At 39.9% G+C, this 16,154-nt stretch overlaps 1 protein-coding gene across 3 annotated transcripts; it reads right to left on the reverse strand.

Annotated features, from left to right (window-relative positions):
• Positions 1–305: 305 nt before the first annotated feature.
• Positions 306–15,637, reverse strand: NEMP2 (nuclear envelope integral membrane protein 2). Of its 3 annotated transcripts, XM_070731949.1 has the most exons (10): positions 15,461–15,637; positions 13,823–13,876; positions 13,486–13,601; positions 11,102–11,330; positions 10,916–10,988; positions 10,020–10,113; positions 8,688–8,802; positions 4,780–5,005; positions 3,378–3,554; positions 306–2,633 (listed from the first exon to the last, which is right to left on the reverse strand). In XM_070731949.1, exons 1-10 carry the CDS (start codon positions 15,588–15,590, stop codon positions 2,399–2,401), a joined length of 1,449 nt encoding a protein of 482 aa, XP_070588050.1. In that variant the 5' UTR covers positions 15,591–15,637; the 3' UTR covers positions 306–2,398. The 3 variants fall into 3 exon arrangements, with proteins under 3 accessions (XP_070588050.1, XP_070588051.1, XP_070588052.1); XM_070731950.1 differs by lacking the exon at positions 13,823–13,876; XM_070731951.1 differs by lacking the exon at positions 306–2,633 and having other exon boundaries at positions 3,374–3,554.
• Positions 15,638–16,154: the final 517 nt, after the last annotated feature.

Consider the following 16,154-nt stretch of genomic DNA (forward strand, 5'->3'; position numbering starts at 1 on the left):
TTCAAGAGCTGCTCTGCAGAGGATGGATTTAACAGTCCCTTTGTGATATCATAGAAGAGCTCTCCTCCTTTTCGTTTTCCTTGCCCAGATAAAGTTAATTATATCCCTTTTTTTTATTTTTGGCATCAAGGGAGTCAGGGAAAGAATTTGAACCCGGGAAATGAGCAGCAAATCAACATTACCAACCATCTTGTTCAGCAAGGATCTCCATCTTTAGCACTATCAGATGCCCCTTGTGTAGTGTCCCGTGGGCTGTTCTGTGCAGGAATTAAGACACTTTATTAATACATTTGAACACACTTCTTATTTACAGTGCCTCATTTTATTTGAAAGTGAATACTAAAAACAGGTTGGGATTTACAAAATCCAAGCAGTTCTCTAATTACTCCACAGTAATTTTGTCAGCAATGCATCAATCAACACACAAATCAAATAAAAATGGATGGCCTCTCCATTTTTTAAAATCTTCACAAAAGCCAGTTGGATAGCTTAATCAGAGAGCTCATGAGTACATTACAGCAAACGTCAAGTCTTGTACGCTAGACTAATATGAAGAGTAATTAAATTAGAGAATAATTAAAAAACAAGAGCTCCTTGGTTCTCTTTCCATGTTCCTAAGGACATGCTAAATCACATTCTTCTATATGAAATGCTTCAATTTGAGGACTAGAGACTTTACAGTTTGTGTCCCAAATCATAAACTGCTATGAAAACACAGCATGCCTACCTAGCCCAAAGGAGTCAGGATGCAATTCAATGAAAATCAGAGTCCTTGTAACCTACAATTACGCAATTCTTTTCGTGGCCTGCTGTCTCAAATGAAAAATCAAGCTTCTTTGAAATTTCTACAAAAACAAAGCTTTAGATCTCCATCCTAAATCAGATGGTTGGCACAAAAGCAACTGTCTTTCCTTACAGTTATGCTTCTAAGCCTTTCATACATTTATTTATATATTTTAGTTTCAAGGCTGCCTGACTCCATAGTGACACCACATGACTTACAGAAAGAAACATCAAAGTATATAATAATAATTTTAAAAACAATTAGTCAACAAAAAGTCAAACAATTAGTCATTAAAAACAGTCAACAAAAAGTCAAACAACAAATAAATGATCAAAAGATCTTGCAATCTGCAGAAACGTGGGAGAAATGCAAATCCCTCTTGTGGATTAGAAATGTTTTGGGATTTAGGGTTCCATGTACATAGGAGCAAAACACTAGTTCTGTCCCACTTGTGCTACTAGCCCGAGTCACTTTGAGTTGGACGGCATATAATTTAATAAATTGTATTTTTATTTGTCACACCCTCTGCCAGACATTTAGACTGGATTTGGCATTTTTATCCATCTATTAAGTCCTTTCCAAGGACTTTGGATAGGCAGATGATATTTGATGGTGTTAAAAGGTACCGTCACAGGATGTGAGCCATTTCAAGTAAAGCTGCTTTTACAATTGACTGATAGTGATTTTGTCCATTCCTATGGTGCTCCAGATGTTTTGGAATTGTGCGCAAGGTACCTATTATTTCCTTTGCTTCCATTGCTGCTCCTAGTTTCTCTTGGTTCTTCTAAAGATGAATGCTCTGTGGCAACCGAAGTTCAGTTTTATATGCAAATTATGCTAAAACAACACAACTACTGGAGAGAATAATTACCATAAAATGGTTAATCGCCAGTAACTTCAACTTCACAGCTCATTTTCCCAACATTAGTTGTCTTCATTGGGTCTTTGGTCCCAAGCAACGTGATTTGTGTTTGTATTTATTTATTTGTCAAACATGTATAGGATATAAGTAGTTTGTATAAGCATAACTTAAGTAAAAAGTAACGATAAAAAAACAGTAGGACAGGGACGGTAGGCACAGTGATACGCTTATGCACGTCCCTTACAGACCTCTAGAAATGGGGAGAGGTCGACAGTAGACAATCTAAGGTTAAGGTTTGTGGGGTTTGGGGAAGAAACCACACAAGTAGTGCATTCCCAAAAGTTATGGCTTAACATGTTTGCTTGAACTCAGCAAACGAGAGTTAAACACACCATAGGTTAATGTGCAAACTTAGAAACCACGATCAAGCCAAAAAATAAAAAGACTGCTGTAATGTAAGCCTTGTAAATTGGCAGAACCACTGAGAGGAATTCCCTGCTTCAGCCTGCCACAAGCTGCCTCATCAAATCTTCAGCAAGTGGTTCCTCTAAGCACAGGTGTCGAGTCAATCCAGTATTGTTCAGATGTGCCTAGATTCCCTCCTTACATAACTCTAATCATGACTGGTTTGTAAACTTGACTGCTTCCTGGAAATTAATGGAGTCCTGGTAAATCCTTCAAAATGTCTCGACTGCCCTCTACAGTTCAAAAAAGCATGTTATTGCACTTGTTTTGCTGACTTGGGCAGCAGCTCAAAGAAATGTTCTACTGTGGAAATGCCGGATGTTTGGTTGTAATCGTCTCCGTCCCTCTTCTTTGTTTCTCTCCTCCACTTCAAGAGAAGCATTTGGGGGCTCTGGTTCTGCCTGGGTCTCTGAGTGGAAAATCTGTTCCTCCAGGAGGGCTCCTCCGATGCCATACTGTGCCTCATGGGCTGCCGTTTCTTCAGCAGTTACATGAGGGGAACCTAGAACAAAGTTTGCAAACCTGGAGAAAGGAGAAAGAGGGATCGCTAAGCAGAAGGAAGCAAGGCAACAAACACTTAGAAGTAATGAAGAAAAGGAGAGGTGTAAGGACAAAAAAATACCGGCCCAACCCCACCTTAGATTAGATTTAGATTAGATTTATTGGATTTATATGCCGCCCCTCTCCGCAAACTCGGGGCAGCTCACAACAATAATAAAAACAGTACATAGTAACAAATCCATGTTTAAATCTCATCCACAAAGGCATCAAATGTAGCCCGCCAGAGAGGACTTCTGTGGAAGTGCAGCCTCAATGGACAATAAGCTTTTATTTATTTATCTTTATTTATTCATTTATTTGGATTTGTATGCCGCCCCTCTCCGAGGACTTGGGGCGGCTCACAGCATATATAAAAAAAGAACAGTAATATAATCCAATTAGTACTACAATATTAAAAACAATTAGAAAGAGATTAACCTAAAAAATTAACTTATTAACCAAACATTCAGCAATCATACTTAAGGCTTTCAGTGGTCAGAGGAAGGTCTAAGAGTCCCAAGCCTGGCGGCAAAGATGAGTTTTTAAGCTCTTTCGGAAGGCAAGGAGGGAGGGGACAGTGCGTATCTCTGTGGGGAGTTGATTCCAGAGGGCCGGGGCTCCCACAGAGAAGGCTCTTCCCCTAGGTCCCGCCAACCGACATTGTTTTGCTATTTTAAAACCACAAATGAAGCTTTGAGATATGGAAAAGAAAACAAATGCTCCTACTTTTGTGGAGATTGCAGTTTGACCACAGCCACCCAGGAAGGGAAAGTCGGATTCCTACAGAAAAGGCGCAGGTCCTCCAGGGCCTTCACGGTCTCTCTTTCTCCTTGTTCCCGGTATTCATCTTCTGTCAGATAACGAGGTTTTAATTTTTCTGGGTGGAAATATTGAGCAGCTTTTCTAAACCAGGGGAAAAGGGAGGGCACTGTGTTAGTAGTATGTACAAACAGTTGGGTTGGCAATATAAACAAGTGAATGTAGAGCCAAGAAATGAACTAGTGTTAACGGCATATGCTGATGCAAGTTTTGCTACTGATACGGTAACTCATAAGTCAACATCAGATATAGTGGTAATGTTGGGTAATGCTTTAACAGGGTGGAAATCTATTAGGCAATTCCTTAACACACTGCAAAGATTGCACTATGGATTTAAAACCCAAAGAGTATGGAATACATTTTTAAAAGGAATATCTAGAATATGACAGGCAGACTATTGCTCTTGACTGCATTATACTAAATGGAAAATCCCTACCAAGTTAAAATGACCAAAGAGTTACATTCAAAGCAGTTTGAATTTATTAGCTATGATGTTTGCTCCTAAGTAAATACCAATGATTCTTTCTGAGCAGACATATAAAGAGGATTGTGTTGCACCACTTTGCAATAGGGAAAGGTAAGAAGTGACCTTCTAACCTTGCCACCTTGGAGATCAGATCTCCTTCTTAAAGCTGCTCCAAGCACAGCCGAACTTGAGTTCTTGACAAGATGCCAATTTTCTACCCAAACAGTTCTGCAGCCCTTTAATGAGATTCCAAGCACAGTTATTGTTAGAATTCAAAATGCTAAAATATTTTTTTCTCCCCAGGTTCCTGAGTTTATTGCTAAAAGCCTTAACATATACTGTAGGTATCTTGGACAATTTAATGGGTGAACAGCTGTACCTGTTGAAGGCACTTGTAATTTATTTGTACAGTGATATAAGCCTTTTCTCAAAAAAAAAAGTCATAATCCACTAGGTCAATAACTTTTACAAAAAAGGCACCAATGCCAAAAATTACATTTTCAAAGACAAGTTGTTCTCTATACATGGTGATGCTACTCAGTTTAAACTTGGGCCAACAGCCTTGCGCTGAATGACTCCAGCTGAATGGGGACAAAAACAAGCGAATTCTAGGATATTCTGGCACTGTGCAAGCTCTACTACATACAGTATTAGGCACAGAGAAAACAGAACATAAGGAATGAATAAATTAAATAAACAAACAAACAAACAAACAAACAAATGTACGGTTTTCATTGACAGTATAAACCTGCCTGAAACGTCGGACTACATTATACAATAACAGTTGCTTCAGCTAGTTTGGTAAGAATACCGTTTTGATTTAATAAGTGAAAGGTTACTAACTTGCTAATGTGGCACGATGCTCGAAGAGGATAATGCAGAAATTTTGTACAGAGCATAGCAACTATGACTGCATAGGCAACCCGGGGGATTGCAATGCCAAAATAAATTAAGACCAGGCCTTTCAGCTGCAACATCCACATCAAGAGGTTCATACTTTTCTCACTGCCAGGTGGCCCATGCTTCTTGCAAATAGCAAAAGAAATCAATCCAACTGATAAACTATACCCTGAAAAATAAAACACATATAGCCATGAAATATCAATTGGTTTTAAAAGAGATACATTTACTTCATTTTCGGCTTGCAACTTAACCGTTCATTCACAGCTAAATCGTGTTAAGTAACATTTTGCTTCTGGGAGGGATATTTGAATAAACTGGAAGTCAATTCTTTCCACTCCTGATTTTTTCCCCCTATTGTTAGTGGGATACTTTTCATAGCATAATAGCACCTTAGTTACACCAAGTACATCCATCTGAAGGAACATAGGCTGCTTACTCTGGAAATTTATCTGCCCAGCATTTTCTGGGCATATTAATATTGATTAATACGAATAAAGGGTAGAATGTACTCATTTTCCAATTGTATCATTTAAAATAATACTCATGGAAAGAGCTTTTTAAAAATGTTCTGATCAAGATTCCAGTTAAAAAAAGAGTGATATTGTATACTATATACCAATGATGGCGAACCTATGGCACAGGTGCCACAGGTGGCACGCAGAGCCATATCTGCTGGCACGTGAACTGTTACCCTGTGTGTGCTGGCCAGCTGATTTTTGGCTTTGGGGGGGCATTTTTGGCTTCCAGAGAGCCTCCAAGAGAATGGTGAGGGCATTTTTATCCTCCCCGGGCTCCAGGTAAGCCTTTGGTGCCTGGGGAGAGTGAAACACAAGCCTACTGGGCCCACTAGAAGTTGGGAAACAGACCATTTCTGGCCTCTAGAGGACCTCTGGGGGAGTGGGGGAAGCTGTTTTCGCCCTCTCCAAGCATTGAATTATGGGTGTGGGCACTCACATATGCGCGATAGCGCACGCCCACACTCTTTTGGCACCCGAGGGAAAAAAGGTTCAACATCACTCTACCTGCTGAGCCTGGGTGGCGCAGCAGGTAGAGCGCTGTACTGCAGGCCACTGAAGCTGACTATAGATCTGAAGGTCAGCGGTTCAAATCTCATCACCGGCTCAAGGTTGACTCAGCCTTCCATCCTTCCGAGGTGGGTAAAATGAGGACCCAGATTGTGGGGGCAATATGCTGGCTCTGTTAACAAGTGCTATTGCTAACATGTTGTAAGCCGCCCTGAGTCTAAGGAGAAGGGCGGCATAAAAATAGAATAAATAAATAAATAAACGTTCATAAATATGTAAAATATTTCATAAGTATCATAAATATTTACTGAGAGATAAATATGCCTCTCATAATACTGGTAGTCCTCAAGTTACAACTACTGTATTATCATTATTTATTAGACTTGTATGCTGCCCTTCTCTGAAGATTCCGGGGTGGCATACAACTGGTTGCTTTTTGATCAAAGTTACAATGGATCTCTCCGGAATTACGTACAACTTACTGCGAAGTTAAAATAGTTGCACCCCTTCCCTTTGGTCACATTTTCTGCACTTGGTAACCGGCTCCCCTTCATGCTATTATTCATTCATTCATTTATTTTAATTTATTTATTTATTCGATTTCTATGCCGCCCTTCTCCTGAGACCAAGGGTGGCTTACAGCAAATGTATGCAAAAACACATTAGAAATCTACAATAAAATCTACATTTTTTAGTATCCCTGTCATGTGATCATGATTTGTTCCTTTTTTGCTGGCTCTCAGTGTTAACTTCCGGTTTGTGGCAGAAAATATCAAAATAATCAGATTTGGTCACTTTTATGTCTTAATTTACGACTGCAATGACACCATAATTTGGAGCTCAGTTATGGTTGTATTTGTTAAAGAGGACCTTAAAGCAGGAGTTTGCATAATTGCAGCTATATGGCAGAGATTGAACAAGCACATTTGTCAGCTGAATCTCTAGCATGGGATTCTCCCTTGATGCACATTTGCTATCGGCTGCCATAGTAACAAGGGAGGGGGAGACATGGCATTTGGGCTTGGGGAGTGAGCTGGTGTGGTGAAGACCCATGTGAACTAAAAGGGAGGTTTGCTCTCAAGAATGACTATGCTGCGGAGTTGTTTACACAAGAGTCAAGGCCAACCATCCTAGAACTCCAGATGGGTGAAATATCTGAAGATGCCCTTCGCATGACATTATGTGGGAGGTGAATTGAACATTCAGGCTGGGACCCTGGGGAGGGAGGGATTTGGGGAAACTTTCAACCTGTAACTTTCGCACCTTTTGAATAGGATCTTGTCTTGCTTTCACCACTATCATTTCAAACTCATTAAAAGTACCTCTTCTCTACCTCAGTAGAGTCAGGGGTTTTCTTTCTTGGGCTCTGAACCGAGGCAGGCCTGACATTTCTTACTCAGTTATTTAGTTCCCACATAAAGTCAATCTAGCAAATGGCTATGTGAGTTCACCCATTTGTTTAGCATTATGAGCCAGCATAAAAAATAATAAATCCTGGTTTCGTGCTGTAAACTAACACAATCAGCAATGTTTGAACACTAAGTGACGATTTAATCATTTTTATTAAAGGGTATTACAAAAAAAACATTTGTATCACTTTTGCATAATTCCAGATGCTCTTGAAGCCTCTGGACAGCATATTTTGCAGACAGAGGTCTCTATCCAGGAATGAAATGCTCCTGGTTGGCTTGTGCCTGTCAGTCATTGGAGAGCCGGTCTGGAAGGGAGCACGAGGCACCGCCCACCTGCCCAGACGCTACCATTTGGATTCTTTTATCCTCTGCGCATACACAAAGAATTATATGCATGCGCAGAGGGTAAAAGAACCCAAATGGTGGCGTCCATCCAGGTGAGCGGAGCCTCGCGCTCCCTTTGCGACCGGCTCTCCGACGACCGACAGGCACAAGCGAACCAGGAGCATTTCACCCTTATCTCTATCTGAACTGTCACCTTTCCCATCCAAAGTATGGGGAACTTTTTTTTACAATGAAAGGCTGATGAATCCCAGAGCCAGGGTGGAGGAGAGCATAAAATCTCTGTTTTTGAAAGTTTTCAGATGGTCTTTCTGTCATTCAAATATAACTAAGACTACAACTATTTTATTGATTGATTGATTTTGTCTATTGCACAATGAGAGTTATATTGGGTATACATATAGTAAATATATAATGAAGGCTATAAAGGATATATTCATAGTAAAATATATATAAGAAAGAATAGAAGAAAAAGGAATAAAATATATCAGTGAAAAAATAGAATAAATATAGGACTATGACAACTTGCAAGTATACAGGTAGTCCTTGACTTACAACCATAGCTTAAAATTTCCATTGCTAAGCAAGGCAGTTGTTAATTGAATTTTGTCCCATTTTATGACTTTTTTGTCGCAATTGTTAAGTGAATAATTGCAGTTATTAAGTGAATCATCCAGTCAGGCTTCCCCCTATTGACTTTGCTTGGTGAAAGCTGGCTGGATTGGTTACAAATGGTGATTACATGGCCTCAGGATACGCAACCGTCATAAATGTATGCCAGTTGCCAAATTTTTATCATGTGACTAAGGAGATGGTACAAGTGTAAAAAACAATCCTAAGGTACTTTTTCAGTGACGCTGTCACTTTGAACGGTCATTAAAGTAATGGTTGTAAGTTGAGGACCACCTGCATTAGATAGGCCTAATGAGCATATAGTTTGTCTAGATCTGCAACTTTTGGGTGATAATGTACTTCATTTGACAAGCTTTCCATTTTAGGACTGAAGAGAGTTATAACTACAAAAGGAGCTTTTTTTCAAACTCTTTTATGTTATTATTATTTCTCATACCCAGTATATAATATGTAGAATTGTTCCACATCCATTTCAGTTTTTCTCTTGAAACATAGAACATATACAGAGAAGAGAACCAGGATCCACTCATTAAAATCCAGAAGGTACTTAGCTTAAAAGAAGGGAAAAGAAAAGAATAATTTGATTAGGATGCAAAAGAACATTTGATTAGGATGCATATTTGTTTATAGAGATATATGAAAGTGGAGTTTAGTGAAACCATCCAAATCAAGCAGAAACAAATCTAGATTGAAGAGTTCACAATTAGACAAACCTAATGAGAATGTCATTTTGGAATTTAAAAGTCAAAAAGTTCTTATCGCAAAAAGCCAAATATACCTCTTGTCCCAAAGGTACATATTTTCACCACAATTAGTACAAACATTGAATGTACGGTTACACCACTACGGGAACAGCACATACCTTTTCTTTGATGAACATCTAATGGCCACTGGGGAGGATTTCTTACAAATACAAATACAGCCTATGGGTGGGAAGCCCTTACATTTGTGCTTGATAAAAACTTAATAGAGCTTCAAAAAGCAATTAAATTATGACCTGGGGTCTAAATTTACAAGGAACAAAACCAAGCAGAACACTGGACAAACATGGTATTTTTAACACAGCATTTTAAGAACTGGCATTTCTTGGTACTGTATATCACTAGAAAAGTAAAATTTGTGTTTCACTGACATGGAAGGTAAAGTCAACTCTTCCGTTTTATGGCCAAAGATGAAGAAGTTATTAAATTAGATGTGTCAAGAACTGCTGAATTATATTCCAGTAATTCTTTCCTTCTACTGTAGCTCCCTACATCTACAGAAAACATGCTTTGAAGGGTCAAGAGAGACTCTAGAATAATGGGAAGAAGCAGCACGAGGGATCTCCTCAGGAAAGGAGGAGGCCCAAAGACCAATTATCTTCTTCTACCAGTGCAACATTTTAAATTGAATTCTGCTCCAGGAATACTTCCAGTGGAGAAAAAGAATCTGGATTCAACTGTTTTCTTGAATGTTTATAGCGACAAAGAATATCAAAATGCTTTACCCACCCTGTTACCTATCTTATGATTTTGAGTCTAATGAAATCTTCTCCAAAAATAAATAACTAGCTGACACTGTCTCTATAGAAAACATTGAATTCAAAACTACTTACTCCAAGTTGCAGTAATGTTAAGATTTTATTCTGCTTTACCAATTACTGACCATCTACTATTCCATGGTTAAACCACTTCAGTAACTTTTGATTCACCCACAAAACTAAAAGCTCAGTTAACATTGGGGAAGTATCAAATACTGTCTTACTTTATATTACAGGTCATAAACTTACCTTAGGAATAAACCTTTTAAGCATGAAAACGAGAAAGACTAGAGGTATGAAAATGCCAAATGCTATCCCAGCACAATAATAGAAGATATTGCTTCTGTTTTGGAGAAACACATGAATATTTGTAAATCTTTTGCACACGGGAAACAAGTTCAAGAAAGTAGAAAAGCAAAGATACAGCTTTATTTAAATTCTATAGTCACTTCACTTCACTTACACGGCCCCTCAATTTTGCAGTTAGCATCCCACGAGAATGCCTTGCCTCATATTGCCTGGATTCATATCTTGTATTAAGCTATGTGATTGGTTCAGTTTTAGATTATTTTAGTGTGTAAATCCAGTCTTTCTGATTTGTTTATCATGATTCATAGCTTAATGTGATGGGTGAATTCAGTCATGGTTTGCTAAATATATTATGGCCAGGCCAAATACTGTACTCAGCACTGGTATCATTCAATTTATTTCTCAATATTATAATAATAATAATAATAATAATAATAATAATAATAATAATAAATAATAATAATAATAATAATAATAATAATAATAATAATAATTTATTAGATTTGTATGCCGCCCCTCTCCGAAGACTCGGGGCAGCTCACAACAATAATAAAACAGTGTAACAATGTAAACAAATCTAATATTAAAAAAGCATCTAATATGTGCCTTTATTAATTCAAACACACTTACTGATCACTGATTTGGACAATATTGCATGTCTAAATAAATACACTCTTTAAAAATTGGAAGGACAGAACAGCCCTACTCATGGTGGCCTGTCTCAAGTCTTTCTGAAATCAACATAATTTCTGAGGTTTGCAGAGTTGCAGTTCATTATTATTTTCAAAATTAGCAAGTTCATGTAATTGACAGACTCCAGTAAAGCTAGCACGTACCTACTCAGGTTATAGGCAAAATGAAAAAGAAATCCACCAGCAACAAATAACAGAACGAGTTTACTGTCCAACACTGGAACAAAGCAAAAAGATGGGAAATCGAAACCTGTTTAACATGTACTGAAAATACATACTTCTAATAATACAAAAATATTTTATAAATGGATTTTTCTTAATACTACTCACTCTTTTGTTGTACGCTCACAGTGAAAAGTATTTTATTTGTTGGTTTGATCATGAAACATGTTTTGCCAACATACTGGTCCACTGTTATGATCATTTGATTAGACACACTAGGCTGCCAAATATTGCTAATCAGGCACTTCAAAAAATCGAGGAAATGTTCAAAATTTTGGCATTCATGTTCATCTGGGATATACACCACTTGAAATAATTCAGCGCTCTTTATGGATACCTAAAAAAATCATTAATTATATATTCAAAAGCTAAAAGGAATTGTGAAATAAAGAACAATGGGATTTCTTAAACCATTAAAATTTGCCTATATTTACATACACTATCAGTCAGAAATCCTGACACGCTCTACCATAGCTATTTGCACAAATGAACTAGTACAAATGTGGGTAGTTCTCAACATGACAACTGAATCCATAATTTCCACTGGCAAAGCAGTTGTTGAGTGAGTTGTGCCTCATTTTATGACCTGTTCCAGTTGTTAAATCAGTGCAGCTGTTAAGTAAATAATACAGTCATTAAGTGAACGTAGTTTTGACTTTGCTTATTGGAAGCCAGCTGGTAAAGTCACAATGGTGATTACATAATCCCAGGACCAAGGGCAGGTTCCTCTTACCCTTTCCTACCGTCATGCTCATTGTAATGTTTGGCATGCGCACATGCTCACTATGCTTGCTTGAACATGTCCCCAATGCGATTTTGCGTCTTCATATGCGCAAAGGGACAATTTTCCTTCTGCACATGCTCAGAGAGTAAAAAAATTGCCAAAAATTAGGAAAAAAAGATGGCAGCGCACACGGACCAGCAAAGACAGCACTGGAGCCATTGCACCAAAATTGCAATCGGTGGGCCACTACCAGAGGGGTGCACTGGACTGCAGCAATAGGAACCCACCTCTGCCCAAGACACTGCAATATTAATACACAGGTGCCAAGCACTCAAATTCTGATCATGTGACCATGGAGATACTGCAACAGTCATGTGAAAACCGGCCTTAAGTCACTTTTTTCACTGATGGTCAAACAGTCACTAAACAAATGGTTGTGAGATGAGTACCACCTGTGAACAATAAATTGCATTTGAACTTGGATCTGTTGATCCAAATGGTAGCAGAATTTGGAAGCCATTAATACTCTAATTCTTGGCTTGATATCTTGCCTTGATTGTAAGCTACAAACTAAAAACTTAGGTTCTAGATAACACAAATGATTTATTCTGGTTTATTTACTCAATCATACACGTGGAAGAAAAAGCAGGAAGCAAATACTGATATTTGTCTGAAAAATTACAACATTGCTCTCCCCAAAATGAATCACTAAATAAACAAACACATAGTACTGAGTCTTCACCTTTTAGATGTTATATAAGACCACGTGATTTATTTAGAATAATGGTGAATGTAACTCTCTAGATCCCAAAGTAGTTCCCAAACATTTTTCAGTCCACCGCCCACTTGGTGCTACAAACTCATCTTCACTGCCCCCCACCCCAACAGGTGGATGTGGCTTGGTGGTCAGGTGACTGGGTGGGCGTGGTCAACTAGTAAAATGTGGTGAAACACACTAAACAACGCTCTTACTTAGCAACCAAAATTCTGGGCTCAATTGTAGTCATAAGTCTGTCTTTCTTTCTTTAGTTATTTCTTTCTTTCTTTCCTTTCTGCCTTTTGCTTCCTTCCTTCCTTCCTGTTGGTATGTATATAAAGGGAGGGAGCCAGCAGCCACAAATTAAGGAGCTTTGCAAAGCGTCATGCCTACACGCAATGTTTGTTGAGGGAGGGAGAAGAGATACTTCCCTCTCTCAGCAGTGCTTTGCTTGAAAATATTTGAAAACCAGACCAGAGAGAAGGAGAAAAGAGCCCTGTAAGGAAATGCTGCTGACGTTTGCTGTCTTCAAGATATATACAAACAAGAGTGAAGTTCATTGAAGACGTTCACCCTTTGGGATGAATCAGATGCTTCGCTGCAGAAACTGCCCACCAACCCAGGCTTCCTAAATCTCACGCTCCCGTTTCCCCTCCCCTCACGAAGAAAGCCCAACCCGAAGCAAACCCCGTTTCCAGCCATCTTTTCATCCTGGTGAAACTCTCTTTGAAAGAACAATCGGGGGGTGGGGGGGGATTTCCTGTGCAGCATCTCCGCGCAAGGCTTCTGCTGTCCCCCTGGCACCTCTTAGTGCCCCCCCGTCTACTCCCTTGCCTCTTACCGCCCCGCCATCCCACAGCTCCCCGGGGAGGGGGCCACTTTGGGAACCACTGCTCTAGATGTTGGTGAATTGCAACATGTAAAATTCTAAGTAGCATCAATATTACTAAGAGCTGCTGAGAGATAACCCTAACCGCTTAATTTATGAGTGCATCAACAGCATGACTTTACCTGAATAGTTGACCAAGTATTTTGTAAGTACATTGCTCCATTTGGAACGTAGCAGAAACAAGTTGATTCTGTATCTTGCATTATCTTCATTACCTCCAACTGTTTACAGCTCCTATCTATACAAAATAGAAAAGTTTAACCACAGCATCATGAAATACTGTTATTTATTTATTTAATACTGCAAGTTATTGAGACATTTTTCCAAAAATTATAATTGTGATCACAAACAAAATCAAGCTACCACATTGAAGAATGCTCTGCCTTCTACGATTTGATGGATTTGGTTTATCCACCCTTGCAATCTCACTGCAACCCCAAATACTTCCTGTACACTCACATAGATTTGGGAACACTGTTGTCACGAGTCTGCGGAGAGGGGCGGCATACAAATCTAAATAATAAATAATAATAAATAAATAAATCTGCAACCATTTGACAGTGTAACTTTCTTAGCTAAAGAATACTATCTTCTTTACTCTAAGCTAGTATTTCTCATTCATGGCAATGTTAGAAGTCTGGATTTCACCTTCCCAAATTCCCCAGCCAACATGATATGTGCAGACTTAAATTGGCTTAAGTTGGAGAGTTCAATTCCACATATATTAAAGTTGCTAGGGCTGAGAAATACTGCTCTAAGAAATCAAACTCAGAGATTTCATACAGTAATTTTATACAGTAATTTCATACAGCCACTGCTAGATCTGCAGGTCAGCGGTTCAAATCTCATCACTGGCTCAAGATTGACTCAGCCTTCCATCCTTCTGAGGTGAGTAAAATGAGGACCCGGATTGTTGGGGCAATATGCTGGCTGTTAAAAAGTGCTATTGCTAACATATTGTAAGCCGCCTTGAATCTAAGGAGAACGGCGGCATAAAAAATTGAATGAATAAATAAATAAATAAATCTGCAAAAGTTGTTAACAAGTACAGTCAGTCTTCGATTTATGACCACAACTGAGCCCAAAGTATAAGTATGGCAATTATTAAGTGAATTTTGTCCCATTTTACAATCTTTCTTGCCACCGTTTAATATATCTCTGCAATTGTTAAGTTAGTAACACGATTAAGTGACTCTGGCTTCCCCATTGATTTTGCTTGACAGAAGAGGGCAAATGATCACATGATCCACTGCAACCATCCTAAATATGAACCAGTCTCCAAGCATCTGAATGTTGATCCTATTTACCACAGAGATGCTGCAATGGTCATAAGTTTGAAAAATGAAGTGACATTTTTAGTGTCGTCGTAACTTCAATCACTAAATGACAAGCAGTCCTAGCGCATCTTTTGCCTCCCAAACAGCCAAGAGGGACAGAGGGGCAGGAACACTGTTATGCTGCTAGGCGCTGCCACCTGAAGCACCAAAGAACCAACAGGCAAGTGGTCAGGCAAGCTGATGCCATCCAAAGATTTCGGGGAAAGAGCGGTAACGGATTTCAGGTAGCCCTTAACTTAAGAACCACCACTGAGCCCAATCTTTATGCTGTTAAGTGAGAAATTTGTGAAGTGAGGTTTGCCACATTTTACGATTGTTCTCAGTATGGCTATTAAATGAATCACCACAGCTCTTAAATTAGCAACACGGCCGATGAAGTGAATCTGGTTTCCACATTGACTGTGCTGGTCAGGTGGTCACAAAAGGAGATCCCATGACTCCCAAGACCCTGCAACCGCCATAAATATGATATGAATCAGGCGCCTAGCCTCCGAATTTCGATCACATGGACCACGGAGACACATCAACGGTCGTTAAGTGGGGGGGAGATCATAGGTCACTTTTTCCAGGGCCGATGAATCTTCGAGCGGTCACCAAACGAACTGTTGCAAGTTGAAGACGATCTGTATCAGGGGCAGCAATCCGAAAAGGTCAGACAACCGACCGCTTTCCCTTGCAGGGCTCCGAGTTCGCGGTTTCTATTCTAATAGCCCCCGCTGGCTAGTGGACCGATTCCAGGCGGCAGCTTCCAGCGAGTTACCTGCTAATGAAGGCAGGGCTCCGTCAACCCTCGCGGCCTGGATGAGCCCCATGGCGAACACTTGCCCCAGGAGCAATGCCAGAGACCGTCCCAGGCGTTGCAAAAACAACCGATCGCCCAACCCAGCCATTCTCCCACCGTGCTGCCTGCAACTGTTTGAACAAAGCGGGAGGGAAGGCAAGGAAGACGAGCGTTGCTAGGATGAAAGCCCCGGCAAACGGGATTGGCTAGTTGAATGGAACCCCGGCAAACGGGGTTGGCCAGTTGAATGAAACATCGGCAAACGGGATTGGCTAGTTGAGTCTGGAGAAGGAGGAGAATCCGAATTTGACCCCACCTCCGCCGGAGAGGTCGGATCAGGCGCACGCCAGAGGCAGAGGCTAGGCTAGGCTAGGCGGGGGGGGGGGGGGGGGGCGCCTGAAGTAACAGCCGCCGTGCGCTTTGTTAAGGCGGCGGGTGGGTGTGTGTGTTAGTTGGGAACGGTGTTTAACGCCGTCGTCTCTTTTCAGGCTCAAAAAAAGAAAAAAGGTGGGCTTCTCCGTGTTCTTCTCCCTCTTTGGTTCCCGCCCCCTCCGCTGCACTTTTTAATGTTTTTTTTTAACGAATTCTTGTTCTCTTGGGTGCGGGAGCAATGCAATCCTATTTATTACGCTGTCTCTTCTTCTCGCCTCCAACAAAACGCTCGCCTCATTTT

The sequence above is a fragment of the Erythrolamprus reginae genome, chromosome 1 (genome assembly GCF_031021105.1).
Source record: "Erythrolamprus reginae isolate rEryReg1 chromosome 1, rEryReg1.hap1, whole genome shotgun sequence".
Lineage (NCBI taxonomy): Eukaryota > Metazoa > Chordata > Lepidosauria > Squamata > Dipsadidae > Erythrolamprus > Erythrolamprus reginae.